The following is a 15,509-nucleotide window of genomic DNA, read 5'->3' on the forward strand; positions in this document are numbered from 1 at the left end:
GGCCCCATCCTGTCTGGTTGAGCCTGCCTGTCCCACACCTGGTGAGCCTGGCACAGAGGGGCAGGGCCCCAGCCCTTGTGCTGTGTCAGGGTCAGGTGCAGCCTCACCGCTGAGTCTGTGTCTCGGGGGTGTGAGGTGGGGAGGCTGCAGGGTGATCTCCCACCTTCGTGCAGCCTGTGGCCTGTGCTCCCCACTGCCATACTGGTGCATCTGTATTTATTTATTGACAAATACAACTTACAGAGTTTTGCAGAATTTTAAGATATTGTGCGGAGAATTGTTAATTTTTTTGGTGCAGAATGCACTCAGGCGTACATCTTTCAAAGGAAAAGCAGAGGTTCTGTTTCTGCGGGGGTTAAAAGTCCCAGGCCATTTTTAGTGGGAGTGGTTTAGCCATTTAGCCCCAATCTCCTTGCGGTAATTACATACTGCCTGCCTACCTCTCCTTTCAGAGTGTCCTCCTTCACTTCCTGTCCTAAACTGCCAGGCAGTGTTGCTCTGGGCTATATGAACAGCTGCTGCCTTCCACCCCAGAGGTGGTTGCATTACAATGGTGGGTGAGATGGTTTGTAAAGCACTTTGGGATGAAAGGCTCTACGAGCTTCACGTTCTTATCAGCAAAGAGGGTCATCTGGTCTCCCGTTCTGGACAGGGAGGGGCATGTCCACCCCCCTATGTGCCCGAGGACACAAAGTGCATCTCGGTGTTGATGTTGGCGTTGCCTGCATTGGTGCAGCCCACCTTTTGCTTGAAGATGAAGGGAAAGACCTTCTTGAAGGCTTTCCTGAAGTTGACGCCCATGAAGGCATAGACGATGGGGTTGATGGAGGAGTTGGTGTAGGACATGCAGTGGGCCCAGATCTTCACCTTGTAGATGTAGTAGTTGCGCTGGAAGCTGGGGCTGAAGGCCTGGACGAGGATGAGGAATTGCACGGGCCCCCAGCAGACAGTGAAGAGTACCACGATGATGACCACCATACGGGAGATCTTGGCCCGCATGGCCTCGGAGCGCTCGGCCAGCTGCTGCACCTTGCAAGCCACAAAGACAGGATGTGTGTGTTAACGTTCACAGCCAGGCAGCTCTGGTGGGAGTTGAGCCATCATGCCAGTGGGTGGACATGTGCAAAGAGGTAGACACACAAGTAGTTGCATGTGTGTGATACACCACACCTCCAGGAGATGGTTGGCAGTGGGGATTGAACCTGGGACATCTGGATTGGAGTGCATGAACCTCTGCTGCCTGAGCTAAAAGAACGGTGCAGTAGCAGGCTTATCAACCTCTAGTTACGGCCCAGCCGCCACCGGGGGCACCCAAGCATCATTGTGCATGCGCTGTTGGATACCAAGGCCAGGGATGAATTTGGCCCTGTGGCCAATAAGTCCGAGCACCATCAACTCCTGCTGGAGCCAGTGGGAGCCGTGGGTGCTCAAAACCTCTGGAGATCAGGTCTCATGTAGATCTACGCATACACACACCCTTTACAGGCGTGTGCGGGGAGTGCAGGGGGGAGGGCCAGGTACCTGGTAGTTGTTATCGATGGGCTCCACGGTGGGATGTCCCATCTGGTAGAGCATGGCCATGTAGCAGATGCAAATGGTCAGTAGAGGCAGCAGGTAGACGGCCAGAAAGTTGTAAAGGATGAAGGCCTTCTCGTGGGAGGCAGAGGGGAAGGACTCACTGCAATAGGTCTGCGGCCCAAACCAGTAGCCCTCTGTCAACCTGTTGTACATCAACACCGGGGCGGAGACGATAAAGGAACCTGCCGCGGGCAGCAAGGCCAGAGTCAGCGACCCAGTGGCAAGCTGGGTGCTTGCTTTAGTGGTTGGCAGGGGATGAAGGGACCAAACTGAACCAGAACCAGGATCCCAGCCAGCGGAGGTGCAAGATAGAGGTTCAGAGTCAAACCAGAACCAGGATCACAGCCAGTGGGGAAGCTGGACTGAGGGGCAGACCTGACCCGGGTCACAGCCAGCAGGGGAGCTGGTCAGAGGGACAGACTCAAACCAGAACCAGGAAGGATCATAAATCACAGGGGGAATGACTTGGAGGGACAAAGGGAAGGGGCAGCACCAGGACATAAGGATGATAGGTGCCAATGGCCCATTCCCCGAGGGTGGGGGGGACCCCACTTGATACAGCCAGCAGCTTCAGCTCATGCATGTGTTACAGGTGTCCCCTCCCTTCTTACATCCCCCCAAATTCCTATTTCAGCCCTCATCCTTGAACTGCTCCCACATCCTCCCCAGGTAGGGCTTGGCTTTGCAAAACATGCCTGGGGTGGTTCGGGTGCAGGTCCCATTTTATCTGAACCCTGACATGTATTGGGTGGGGGGTTGGGCCAGGGGATTGCACAAATGGTTCTGGCTGGTTTCTTTAAAAAGTAAAGGGGCCCTTACCCAGCAGGCTCTGTCCCCTCATGCCCACATAAATCTCTCCATCCCCCTTCCTCCTCCGAGAGCGCCAGTGACAGCCCCTGCTGGCCAGCTCGCCCCAGCTACCCGGCACCACTTCAGGAGGGCCATGTTTCCCCAGTCCTCCCTATCCACGCTGGCTCTACTCACAGACCCAGATGCCCAGGCTGATGGCGACGGCGACGCGGGGGGTGCGCTGGCGCAGGGAGCGCAGTGGGAACACGGTCACGTACCAGCGGTCCACACTCATGGCCGTCAGGGTGACGCAGGTGGCCTGCACGGAGACCTGCCAGGGGAGGTAGAAGTGGAGAAGGGAGCCCATTGGGGGAAACACATCCATGCACCCACCCTGTGCACTGTCTCCGTCAGATCCCCAGCTGTTGACTGTAACAGAGATACAGCAATACCCAGCAGCTGAGTATCTGGCCCCTTGTGTCTGAGTATTCTACCCGTGGAAGCCGATGACCTCAGTTTGCATGGTGTGGTGTGTTGGAAACGCAAGCTACCGCCACAAGAGCAGGGGGGTTCCAGGTCTTGCTTGCAGGCTGTGTATGGACGTGTGCCATCTGGACATTTCCAGTTAGTCTGGAAAATGCTGGCCTAAATCAAGGTGGGGTGATTTACATAAGAATGTCAGTGCTGCCATAGTGGGTCAGACCAATGGTCCATCTTGCCCTGTATCCTGTCTCCAACAGTGGCCAGATGCCTCAGGGAGAATGTACACAACAAGGCAATTTTGCAGCAATCCACCCTGTCTTCCACTCCTCCCAGAGAGAGGTTTAGGGTCACCCTGAGCATGGCATTGTGTCCTTGACCATGTTGGCTATTAGGCATTCATAGACCTATCCTCCAAGAACTTATCTAGATCTTTTTTTGAGCTCATTTAAACTTTTATACTCACAACATAGAATATCAGGGACCTCAGGAGGTATCTAGTCCAACCCCTCTGCTCAAAGCAGGACCAATCCCCAACTGGCCCCTTCAAGAATTGAACTCACAACCCTGGGTTTAGTAGGCCAATGCTTAAACCACTGAGTTATCTCATAGCCCTGAAGGCCCCAGGTTGATTGTGTGTTGGGTGAAGAAGTACTCCCTTGTGTTTGTTGTAAACCTGCTGCGAATTCATTTCATCAGGTGACCCCTGATTTTTGTATTGCATGAAAGGGTAAATAACACTTGTCTAGTCACTTTTGCCACCCCTTTCATAATTATAGAGACCTCTCTCCTATCTCTCCTTCGTTCTCTTTTCTAAGCTGAACAGCCCTAATCTTTCTAGTCTCTCTTTGTATGGAAGCTGTTTCATACCCTTGATCATCTTTGTTTCCCCTCCCTGAACCTTTTTCAATTCCACTTTCTCCTTTTTGAGATGGGGTGATCAGAACTGGACACAGTACAGAAGATGTGGGCATACCATGGATTTATGTAGTAGCATTATGATATTTTTATCTTATTTTCTATCCTTTTCCTAGTCGTTCCTACTATTCTGTTAGCCATTTGGACTGCTGCTGCACATTGAACTGAAATTTTCAGAGAACTATCCACGATGACTACAATATCTGTGCCGCTCTGCCTTAGGGAGCAGCCTGCTTTGTCTCTCTCTGGTTTTGGTCACTGTGTGTTTATCATAAAGTCATGTTATGCTGCAACCTGCCAGCAAGAGTATGTTTTTTATCTAACGTTTCTGTTTGTATAGCATGCACATAGGCCGCGTGTGTGTATGGCTTGCACCTGTGCGAGGCATGGGTGTGTGCCCTGTTGTGCAACTGCATGACAAATGTACTTGTGAGGTGCTTGCGTGCACAAAGAGGGAAAAGCTCACCCTGGTGCTGCCCCCACAGTCTCTCTTTTGAAGACTAAACCCCCCCCAGTCACCCCACCTCTGCCCACAGTAGTGAGCGAAGCCCTAAGTTAAGGCCTCACCTGTTGGATGTAATTGACAAACTTGCACATGAACTCCCCGAAGATCCAGCCAGGAAGGGGATACAGCATGGCAGTGAACGGCACGCAGCACACCAGGAAGATGATATCGGTGGTGGCAAGGTTGGCTGTCAAAAAAAAAGGAAGAGTCATGCTGTGATTAGGGCACAAGCCTTGGACTTAGGAGGCCTGGGTTCAAATCCTGTTTCTGCCACAGACTCCCTTTGCCACCTTGGGCAAGTCACTTAGTAGCTCTGTGCCTCAGTTTCCCACCCATGTGATGGGGAGAACAGCTTCTTAGGGGTGTGGTGAGGCTAAATCCATTCAAGATGGTGAGGTGCTTAGATACAGCAGCAATGGGGTCGCCTTGAAAGGTGAAACAGCTGGCAGCTGCCTCAGTTCTCATCACTCTCTGCCCTGCCAGTTGTTCTGGCAACGGGTCTGAAACAAAAACTTTGCTGCTGGAAAATGGAGGTGTCCAGAACAACTGACCCTCTTTCTATTGATGCCACGGGCTTTGGTTTATTTCTCCTCTTCTTCACCCCAGGTAAAGGGCCAGTCTCCACTGCAGCCAATACTGTGTGATTCCACCTGGAGCAGCACAGTCCAGAGCAGAGAACACCAGACTCGGTGCCTCTTCTCTTTCCACCCCTCTGTTAGTTGCTTTCCTGGCTGCACCCACAGATTCCCAGGGGCTGTGCCTCAGCGGACAGGAATTGCCACTGCTCCAGTGAAGTCAATGGAGCTGGGTCAATTTGCACCAGCCGAGGATCTGCAAGGGACCAGAGAACTTCACCTCCATCAAGCTTATAACCCCATCTTCCAGCTCCTGGGCCTGTGGGGTAAACCAGCTTCGATTCCCTCTCAGATTCCACTTCACCCTGTGAACCAAATTCAAAGGACATGTGTGAGGGGAGATTGGGGTGTCTAAGGGCCAGCTGGCCGTAAAAGAGAGGAAGGGTCTCCTTTATGCTGGCATGAATATGGATTAACTCCATTGGCTTTAGGGGTGTTATGCCAGGTTTACACCAGTGCAAGAGAAGAATTAGGCCCTAGGGAATCTACATACACACTGAAGGGCTGGAAGAAGGCGTAAGTCATACCCTGTCTCAATAGCTTCTCAACTGTCTCATGCTTGCCCTTGTGATCAGACCCCAGTGTTGGGCACTAGGGGCCTGGGGTTTGGAGCTGAGCCCCAGAGCCTTGACACTGGCTAAGGAGCAGTACTTGCTCTAGCAGAGTGTAAGTTTGAGCCTGGAGGATGCTGAGTGCTTCCTGGATGCTGCTTGGCTCCTTGCTGGATCGGGGCCATACGCAGAGCGCACTGGGAGTGAGATTTGTGCAGTGTGCAGAGGTGGGGTTTCTAGTAACGTCAGCATCAAGAGGCCACAAGGTCTAGTGGTTAGAGCATGGAGCTGGGAGCCAGGAACTCCCAAGATCTAATCTCAGCTCTGGCACTTGGCTCGCTGTGCAGTCATCAAAACCCTCTTGTGCCTCAGTTTCCCCATCTGTAGAAAGGGGATCACATTTACCCCCCTCCTGGGGCTGGGAAGAGGAGGGTCCAGCTCGTGTCCCTATTCATGTCTGTGCAGATCTTTGGGGATCCAGCGTGCTAACTACATCCTAGTTATCGCTGGAGCGAGCAGAGAAGGGTGCTGAAGGAGATACAGAATTTCAGCCTGGTAGCTATCCACTCCCTGGCTCTCCTTGTCAGTCCCTTCCCCAGCCAGGGAATATGTTTCCTCTCTCTTGTTTCTCTGAAGGTTGCATTATCCTTTGGCGACCCCATCACTCCATGCTATGTACCTCTGAGAGCTTAGCGCAGTTTCTTGGCTCTTGCCTCTAGCAACTTCATGGGTAAATTGCTGTGAATGAAAGAGGTTTGGCACCTGGAAAATCCAAGAGAGAATAGCCTCGTAATGCACAGTTGTTTATCTATTATATACTGTGAACACACTCAGTAGAATCCACTCACTCAGCCTCCTGATGGATGACATGTCTCTTTGATCCATGCCAGCAAAAGGGATTTGGCATCACAGCAAAATGGGAGCCTAATGTGTTACATTGCACACAGACACAGCACCTTGCAGACCAAAGCCTTTCACCTGTGCAGCAGCTGCCCTCTGATATGGAGCATGGCAGCTTGACCAAAGACACTAGGGAAAACCCTCTCCACTCTTATGGACTCTGGGGTCTTTAATGTTCACAGAGAGCAGATAAGACATAGTTTTGTAAATTGCCTTCTCAGGGTTCAGGAATTATCAGATCAGAACAAGGGCCCATATCAGGTAATTCCAGCTGCTTCCCAGGAAGATGCAAGAAAGCCCCATAGGGATAACCTGTCTATGAGGGGTGTTTCTTCCTGACCCCTTGTCAGTTAGTGCTTGCTTGTGCCCTGCAGCATGAAGGTAGTATTCAATTTAGCCACCACAGTGAGGTGAAGGGCTGGGTTGACACAGCTAGGATTTGAACCTGCATTTCTGGGCAGCATAGGGATTCCACACCTGTTTCTTAGCCCTGGCCTTCACCTCAGTCTGATTAAATAGCTCAGCTTGATTACAAATACAAACCTATTCATGGCAGTTAACTGCTGTGGACTGGTGTTTGCTGATAAAGCATCCCACTCTTTTGGCCTTATTGCTGACTCCAGGAGGCTTCCCGGACTGAGTATGATGGCAAAATGAGTCAGACACAGGCCATGTCTACATCTAAAATTTTGCAGCGCTGGTTGTTACAGCTGTATTAGTACAGCTGTATAGGGCCAGCGCTGCAGAGTGGCCACACTTACAGCAACCAGCGCTGCAAGTGGTGTTAGATGTGGCCACACTGCAGCGCTGTTGGGCGGCTTCAAGGGGGGTTCCGGGAACGTGAGAGCAAACCGGGAAAGGAGACCAGCTTCGCCGCGGTTTGCTCTCGCGTTCCCGGAGCCACCCAGCAAACCGCAGGGAAGGAGACCTGCTTGCTCGGGGTTCCGGGAACGAGAGAGCAAACCGGGAAAGGAGACCAGCTTCGCTGCGGTTTGCTCTCGCGTTCCCGGAGCCACCCAGCAAACCGCAGGGAAGGAGACCTGCTTGCTCGGGGTTCCGGGAACGAGAGAGCAAACCGGGAAAGGAGACCAGCTTCGCCGCGGTTTGCTCTCGCGTTCCCGGAGCCACCCAGCAAACCGCAGGGAAGGAGACCTGCTTGCTCGGGGTTCCGGGAACGAGAGAGCAAACCGGGAAAGGAGACCAGCTTCGCCGCGGTTTGCTCTCGCGTTCCCGAACCCCCCTGCAAACCGCAGGGAAGGAGACCTGCTTGCTCGGGGTTCCGGGAACGCGAGAGCAAGCCGGGGAAGGAGACCAGCTTGATTACCAGAGGCTTCCTCCTTCCACGGAGGTCAAGAAAAGCGCTGGTAAGTGTCTACATTGGATTACCAGCACTGGATCACCAGCGCTGGATCCTCTACACCCGAGACAAAACGGGAGTACGGCCAGCGCTGCAAACAGGGAGTTGCAGCGCTGGTGGTGCCCTGCAGATGTGTACACCTTCAAAGTTGCAGCGCTGTAACTCCCTCACCAGCGCTGCAACTTTCTGATGTAGACAAGCCCCAAGAGTAACCCTTTCACTGTGTGCTGACCTCATTGTGACTTCAGCCTGGTTTTGTGCATCAGGGCCCCTTGGCTGTGCAAAGAGGATTCCGCAAGCAGTTGCTTTGGGGGCTACGTTCTGCATCATGTGAAGCAGCAAGGGGGAACGGTCAATACTGATCTGTATAACCTTGGTCCTCAGCTGGGGTAAATAGGCATAGCACCATTGCTTTCAATGGGATTATGCTGATTTACACCAGGCACCAGCAATCATGATGGTGAATGTCAATATCCCCCAGGGCCAGGGTTTCCTCTGAGTCAGGGAGATTCACTTTATTGGCTCATTTCAGGTTCAGCCAGGATGTCCTGGTCAACCTCTGTGTTCCTGGACTGCAGCAGGGTTCTGGTAAGTGCCGATGGATTGACAGTGCTTCCATAAGAGATGTACGAGCTATGCGGGGCCGTCCTGAAAGTTTGCTTTGCCCAGGCAGCACTGACCAGAGCTACCTTAGTCAGGTGAAGACGTTCATGCAGTGTCAGACTTTTCAGTACAGCTGAGTGTCACTTGCTTCACCATCTTATTCCAGGTGTCTGTTCCTACTTGCACTGAAACGGATGGTGACATTTGTAAGGGCCTGATCCAACCCTGCCTGGCACTTTGTCTGCTCATGGACCCCCCTAAAACAGTCCTGCTGATGCGAGTGGAACCCTGTGAGGTGGTGGCATCTTGCACCCACTTTGCACAGGTGTAAACAAGGACAGAAAGCACAGGGCAGCTGCGGATCAGGCCCCTCAATATTTTAGCTGAACAAAAAGCTCTCAGTAACCTGGGTTACTGCATAAAGAACAGGAAGTTCTCATAATGAGCCAGGACATTCATTGTAAAAGCAGCTGAGGCGAGGATGGCAGGGGAGGGAGGGGATAGTCAGAGCTTAGATTCTAATTTTCTGTCACTGGGGATCACAAAAGGGTCAAAATCTCTCCAAAGAAACTAGATGCAAAGCAACAAATAACCAGCATGCGGCTTCATGATGTAACTGATGCCTGCGGCTAGAAGGAGTGGAGATTGCTGGGGTGAGGGGAGAGGTGGGACACCGGGGCAGAATGCCCGGGTCACGAGTCTGGATGCTATATTACTCAGATGGGCTATCAGCGATATGGATCTTCCCTAGGGCAGATTCCCAACCTCCAGGCAGCCTCCTTCTTACTGCTCCCACAGTACCCCAAAGGGCCGAGGGTGACCAGATGTCCCCATTTTATAGGGACAGTCCTGATATTTGGGACTTTATCTTATATAGGTGCCTATTACCCCACACACTCCATCCCGATTTTTCACACTTGCTGTCTGGTCACTCTAAAGGGGCCCTTCACGGGCCTAGAAAATGGCCTGTAATTTCCCCTGGCTGAGCAGAATTTTGTATTGTTACCAGCGGTTACTTCCAGGTCCTGGGCATAGGAAAACCCCAATGTGGTGACACTAGGCAGCGCAGCTGAAAAGCCAGAGAGAACCACAGGGTCTGTCTGTGCTGAGCAGCTTCAGTGAGGAAGCCCCGTTACCTCCATTACAACCGATTCCTGCTCTTCTGCGTCGTCCTAGATATCACGACACCTGTGTCCAAGAGTCTACGACAGTGATAGTAACAGATAGCATGTGAGGACCCAGTGCAGCTGGCCAAAACCCTACGGACGCATCGCCTGAGTATGACTAGCAGGATTAAGTCCAATGTCTTCAAAGCACCATGGAAGGAAGGAATTAATATCCCTCTGTACTGGGGATGTTCGGTTTGGTTTGGTTTTTAACAACTAGCCATCACAACGTACAAGATCTTCAAGCACAAAAAGGGGAAAGCTTTTGTCTAAAACGTCTCCCCTGGAGTCACCAATAAATCTTCACCACACGTGGACTCGGAAGATTTGGGTCGTCAGGAGTTTTGTTAAACCCTCTGCAGAATCTCTGCGCTGGAGGGGCTCAAAGGCCCTTGTTCTCCTTTGACTTTTCTTCACATTTTCGCAGTGCCTCCGTCGTCTTGAGGACACTGATCATGACAGCTCTCACTCCGTGCTTAATTTGCAATGAAAGAGGCACCGGCCGGGACAGCAGGGCTCAAGAAAGTAGGAGCCAGGGCTCAAGCAAGTTTTTTATTTTCATAACTGATGCGGCCAGGCTCACGGGCTATGAACTGCCAGGCCCACAGGCGCTGGGGCTATGAATGGCCAGGCCCAGAGGTCCCGGGGCTCTGAATGGCCCGGACCAGAGGCACTAGGGCTACAAACCACCAGGCCCAAAGGCACCAGGGCTCTGAACTGCCAGGCCCAGAGGTGCTGGGGCTCTAAACCACCAGGCCCAGAGGTGCCGGGGCTCTGAACTGCCAAGCACAGAGGTCCCAGGCTACGAACGGCCAGGCCCAGAGGTGCTGGGGCTCTGAACTGCCAGGCCCAGAGGTGCCGGGCTACGAACGGCCAGGCCCAGAGGTGCCGGGCTATGAACTACCAGGCCCAGAGGTGCCGGGCTACGAACGGCCAGGCCCAGAGGTGCCGGGCTATGAACGGCCAGGCCCAGAGGCGCCGGGGCTATGACCTGCCAAGTCTGGAGGTGCTGAGGTTCAGCACTGGCAAGCCCTAGTACAAATTAAGTCCCACTCTCACTCCTACCTGTGCTCGAGCAGCTCACTCATACCCTAGAGATCGCTCCAAGCGCTCCAGTAACGATCTTGGTTCTAGCTCTTCATGCTTCACTCTCTTTTGTTTCTTTTTTAAGTCCCTGTCTGCCAGGATGGCGACACCCATCACTCAACTGCTATGTCTATGTTTTTTCTGACCTGCTTACCTGCACTGTTCAGTCTGTGACAACTGCCAGATCCCGTGAAATCTTCCCTCTCTAGTGTGCTTTCAATTCGGTGATCGTAATACAGCCTGGTGCCTTTAAGTCCTCTCTTGTCACAGAGGGTGCGAAGCACTTGACAGCCTCATCGTGTCTGTTCTTATATTCCCTCCCAGCTAGGCTCCTGCAAGCACTCGGTACATGCTCTGCCCTCATCTCCTTTGCAGAACATACCCCGCAGTTTGGGGACCAGTTTGTAGATTCACAGATCCTAAGGCCAGAAGGGACCATGTAATAATCCAGGCCAGTGGCTCTCAACCTTTCCAGGCTATTGTCCCCCTTTCAGAAGTCTGATTTGTCTTGCGATCCCCAAATTTCACCTCACTTAAGAGCGATTTGCTGACAAAATCAGACAAAGAAATGCAAAGGTGTCCCAGCGCGCTACTACTGAACAATGGCTGACTTTCTCACTTCTACCATACAATTATAAACTAAATTAATTGGAATATAAATTAGGGCTGTCGATTAGTCGCAGTTAACTCATGCCATTAATTCAAAAAAATGAATCGCGATTAAAAAAATGAATCGCGATTAATCGCACTGTTAAACAATCGAATACTAATTGAAATGTATTAAATATTTGTGGATGTTTTTCCACATGTTCAAATATTTTACGCTTTCTTTCCAGTCGGAATTTGTCCAGCTTCAACTTCCAGCCACTGGATCGTGTTTGACCTGTCGCTGCTAGTTTGAAGAGCCCGTTATTAAATATTTGTTCCCCGTGTAGGTACTTATAGAATGTGATCAAGTCACCCCTTAACCTTCTCTTTGTTAAACTAAATAAATTGAACTCCTGGAGTCTATCACTAAAAGGCAGGTTTTCTAATCTTTTAATCATTCTTGAGGTTTTTCTCTGAAGCCCCCTCTAATTTATCACCTGCCGTCTTGAATTGTGGTAACCAGAACTGGACATATATTCTTCATTGTCCATTGCTTCCTCCAGGGATAGCAGACCTGCTCCATCACATTGGGAGATGTACATTCTGTCCATGTCTTGATTGATAGCCATTTCTTTTTGAATCACCAGGAGATTTCTTGTTTGGATGTTAATTTTTTTTGCTTCTCTTGATTCTTACTTGATCACTCTGGCAGTGTACAATTCTACTAAGATCACGGATCAAATTTTTCTAGCTGAGTTTTATCCTCAGAGCAGTTCTTATTTGTCTTCAGTGCTCTTTGCTCACTTTTTCTTTGACTTTCTCATGTTGAAGTTCTGACAGTTCCCTGATTTTAAGGCTTTTGCTGGGGCCCTGCTGCAAGGTATCTCAGATAGTACATTTGGTAACTTGCATGCCTAGATGGTACATTTCCCCCCATCTCTTTACAGATGTTGATGCACATTTAGCCAAGCCAACCTGTAGCTTCTTATCTTCACCAAACTTTTCTCCAGGAAGTCTGCCAAGCAGTCAGTGCCACTGAGTGCCCAGTTGCCTAGTTCAGCCCCGACTGCCCAATTCTACAGCCATAGGGTGGCAGTGTCCAGCCCCAGGTGCCCCATGCCCAGCCCCAGCATGGCCCATACCCAGCTCCAGGTGCCCTGTGCCCAGCTCCAGGGTGCCCCGTCCTCAGCCCCAGAGTGCCCCGTGCCCCAGCCCCAGGGTGCCCAGCCCCAGGTGCCCCGTGTCCAGCCCCAGGTGCCCTGTCCTCAGCCCCAGGGTGCCCTGTGCCCAGCCCCAAGTTGCCCAGCCACAAGTTGCCCAGCCACAGGCGACCCGTGTCCAGCCCCAGGGTGCCCCATTTACAACCTCAGGGTGCTGAGCCGCAGGTGCCTCATGCACAACCCCGGGGTGCCCAGCCGCAGGCGCCCCGTGCCCGACTCACCGATGTAGAAGTTGGTGACCGTCCTCATCTGCTTGTGCTTGGTGATCACGTAGATGACCAGGGAGTTGCCCGCCAGCCCCACCACCATCAGCAGGGCGAAGAAGAGGGGCACCAGCCAGGCGTCCACCAGGCGCGGGGGGCTCCGCGGCTCCGAGCTGTTGGCGCACAGCAGCCCCCCGGGGCAGGACGAGCGGTTCGGGGGCAGGAGCGAGGCGTTGAGCGGGGCGCTGGCGGATGCTGCCCGCATGGTCCCCGGGGCGCAGAGCGCAGGGCCCCTGTCTTTCCTTGGGGCGGGAGTGGTCCGCTCCCTAGCAGGACTCCTGGGTTCTCCCCTTAGCCCTGGCCCCCAAGGGACCCCAGGAAGGCTCCGCCCTCACTCCCGGGGACAGGCTCTGCCCCTCTCCGGCCCCAGGGGTGGGGTCCTCCCAGCGCGGGGCTCCCGAGCCCGGCGAGCTCCCTTCTCGAGGGGCGGACCGGCTCTAAGTATCCCAGGAAGTTTGGGACCAGCTGGGGGTGGGGGGTGTTAGCGCCTGAGCTAATCTGCAGGCTGCCACTCCGCTTTCTCCGTCCGGCTCGGGGAACCCAGGAGTCCGAGCGCTGCCCTTGGAGGGATGGAGCCCCAAAGGCAGATTCAGCGGGACGCCGCGTCCCCTCTGCTCCGCCTCGCTCCGAATCCGCTCTGGTTTCCCGCTCGCCCTCCTCTTGTAGTGGAGACGCGAGAAGCCCCTCCTGGCCGGCGCCTCCGGGTAGCGGCGGGGGCGCAGGGAGAGGGGAAGGGGCGAGGCAGTGAGGCACTGCCCCAGGTCCAGGAGCTCTTCTCTCTGCTGGGGGGCGGGGAGAAGAGATGCCTCCCACCCCGTTAAAGAAAGAAACAGCAGCTGGGAACAAATCAAAAGTGTTGTTTTTAATGCAGAGTCAGAGGGAGAGAGGGGGTGAGGAGCAGGCAGGACTCCTGGGTTCTTTCCCTACCGACTCTCTCGACCGCCTGGGCACAGCCCTCAGCTTCGCTGCGCCTTGGTCCGCCAAGAATAAATGAGGGGAGAGTAAGATCTACGGGAGTGGGGCGAACAGTCATGAATCAGGAGCTTTACAATGAAAGGCGCTGGGGAAATGGAAGGTGGTGTGGACTGGTTAGAGTGTCTCAGCTCAGGGCATCTCTTGGGGAAACAGCTCATTACCAACCCCTTGTGCTTTGGATAAAGAGAAGATCTAGCCACGCTTCTCCTGCTACCATAGGATGAGAACCTCACAACACCACGTAGGGTAGGCGGTGCTGTGATCCCCACTGCACAGCTGGGAAACTGAGGCCCAGAGAGACTAAGGCCAGGTCTAGGTCGACCTAGCTAAGTGAAGCGTCTCCACTACAGACCTTACAATGGCCCAGCTCTTCCTTTCCCTAGTAGAGCCCTCAGAGGAAGGTGTCCCCTAAGGAATGCATCTCATGGCATGATACTGCACCATGAAGGGAGACTGCACATATGAACGCAGATGTGGATCAGTTTATACCCTGAAGCACGAGGATTGAGAGCCCAGGCCATTTTCATCTTACCTAGTGTAAACACAGTTGTTGGTCTCATCCACATAGATAGCAGATCCCTTTTTATTACTGCTGCCTCAGAAATGTCATGTGGCAGGTAGTTCCAAAGGTTAATTATATATTGCATTAAAAAAAAAGAATATTTCAGCTTGTGGGATCCAGGAGTGGCTGCCAACTTTCTAGCACTTTAAAAGCAAGCTAGCTGGGCAGTAATCAGCATGGTTGAAGTGGGAAATGATTCTTGTCATGTAGCAGGGGGATCTAAAAGCTAGCTGTCTGTATCATTAAAAAGTAAAACAATTGCATCTTGCAGGACCCTGGAGCAGCTGTCAGCCTGCTATTGCTAGCTGTTTGGCTGGTGATTTCAGAATGGCCAAATTAGCACAGGTGATGGGGGAAATGAAACTTTGCACAGAAGCTGATGCAATATCAGAAAGCCAGCGTCAAACTCATTCACTATCCAGTGGGAGATGAGCCCCCACGACTGGTCTGGAGCCATCTCAAGGCGTCTGTTGTCAGATTCAGAACAGCACTTGGCTTAGGCCATGTCTACATTTACGCAGCTGTACCAACAAAAAGTTTTGCCGACCTACGTGCTGGTGTAGACGTGGCCTTAGGTGATTTTAGTGCTGCGGATGAAGCCGTTCAGACGCAAGGCCTACGCAGACACTGTGGACATAGACAGCACCTGCTCTAGCACTGATGAAGCCTGGAGCCGGCAGGGCTAGGAGAGAACGTGGGAGGTGGGATGGAGGAAGGGAGGCAAAGCAGCAGAACAGTGGGGAATTAAGATGAGAAAGGACCCTTGTGTGCGCTGAATATGAAGGGCAGAGATGGTAAAAGGTCTATCCCAGAAAGCACTCAGGCCCTATTCTCAAAGGGGTTTCAGCACCTAATTCCCATGGACTTCAAGATGATGGAAACCCTCTTCTCTTTCACCTGTGCATGCCAGCTGGAACTGGGCCGTGAACAGGGCTGCGTCTAGATACCCAGGACCTGGTACAGGAGGATGCTGGGCACCACTGAACAACGGTGCCCATTCGGGGCAGGAGGTGATAACCCCCTCTGCATGGTTTTTGCACTTGCTCAAAATTTGACTCACCTAAGAGTGAGGGGGGCATGGCTGCAGCACATACAGGCTCTGCTTGAGCAGCCAGGAGGGCTCTGATGCAGGGATTGAAACAGGTGTTGTGTTTTTGCGCAGGGTGTCCCTGCTTCAGCGCTGGCCCATAAGACCTTGGCACAGCCGTGACTTTAGACTTTGAGCCTGTAGGGGACACAGCCTCTCATTGCCTTGCAGGTGGGCATTGGGGGGTCTCTCACCCCCAGGGGCGGCTCCAGGCACCAGCACACCAAGTGCGTGCCTGGGGCGGCA

General features: G+C 52.9%; 1 protein-coding gene across 1 annotated transcript; it reads right to left on the reverse strand.

Annotated features, from left to right (window-relative positions):
- Positions 1 to 278: 278 nt before the first annotated feature.
- On the reverse strand, positions 279 to 13,237 carry KISS1R (KISS1 receptor). Its single transcript, XM_030540815.1, has 5 exons — positions 12,598 to 13,237; positions 4,333 to 4,457; positions 2,563 to 2,698; positions 1,522 to 1,760; positions 279 to 1,029 (listed from the first exon to the last, which is right to left on the reverse strand). The coding sequence occupies exons 1-5, from the start codon at positions 12,842 to 12,844 to the stop codon at positions 673 to 675; spliced, it is 1,104 nt and encodes a 367-aa protein (XP_030396675.1). The 5' UTR covers positions 12,845 to 13,237; the 3' UTR covers positions 279 to 672.
- Between the last annotated feature and the right edge of the window lie 2,272 nt (positions 13,238 to 15,509).

Source organism: Gopherus evgoodei, chromosome 22 (assembly GCF_007399415.2).
Source record: "Gopherus evgoodei ecotype Sinaloan lineage chromosome 22, rGopEvg1_v1.p, whole genome shotgun sequence".
Classification (NCBI taxonomy): domain Eukaryota; kingdom Metazoa; phylum Chordata; order Testudines; family Testudinidae; genus Gopherus; species Gopherus evgoodei.

Excerpts from the sequence above, each read along its gene's own strand:
- KISS1R (XM_030540815.1), bottom strand. The coding sequence starts at position 12,844 with ATGCGGGCAGCATCCGCCAGCGCCCCGCTCAACGCCTCGCTCCTGCCC. Across the intron at positions 4,458-12,597 it reads GGTCACCAACTTCTACATCG|CCAACCTTGCCACCACCGAT; the intron begins GTGAGTCGGGCA and ends TTTTTTTGACAG. Across the intron at positions 1,030-1,521 it reads CCATCGATAACAACTACCAG|GTGCAGCAGCTGGCCGAGCG; the intron begins GTACCTGGCCCT and ends GTGGCTTGCAAG.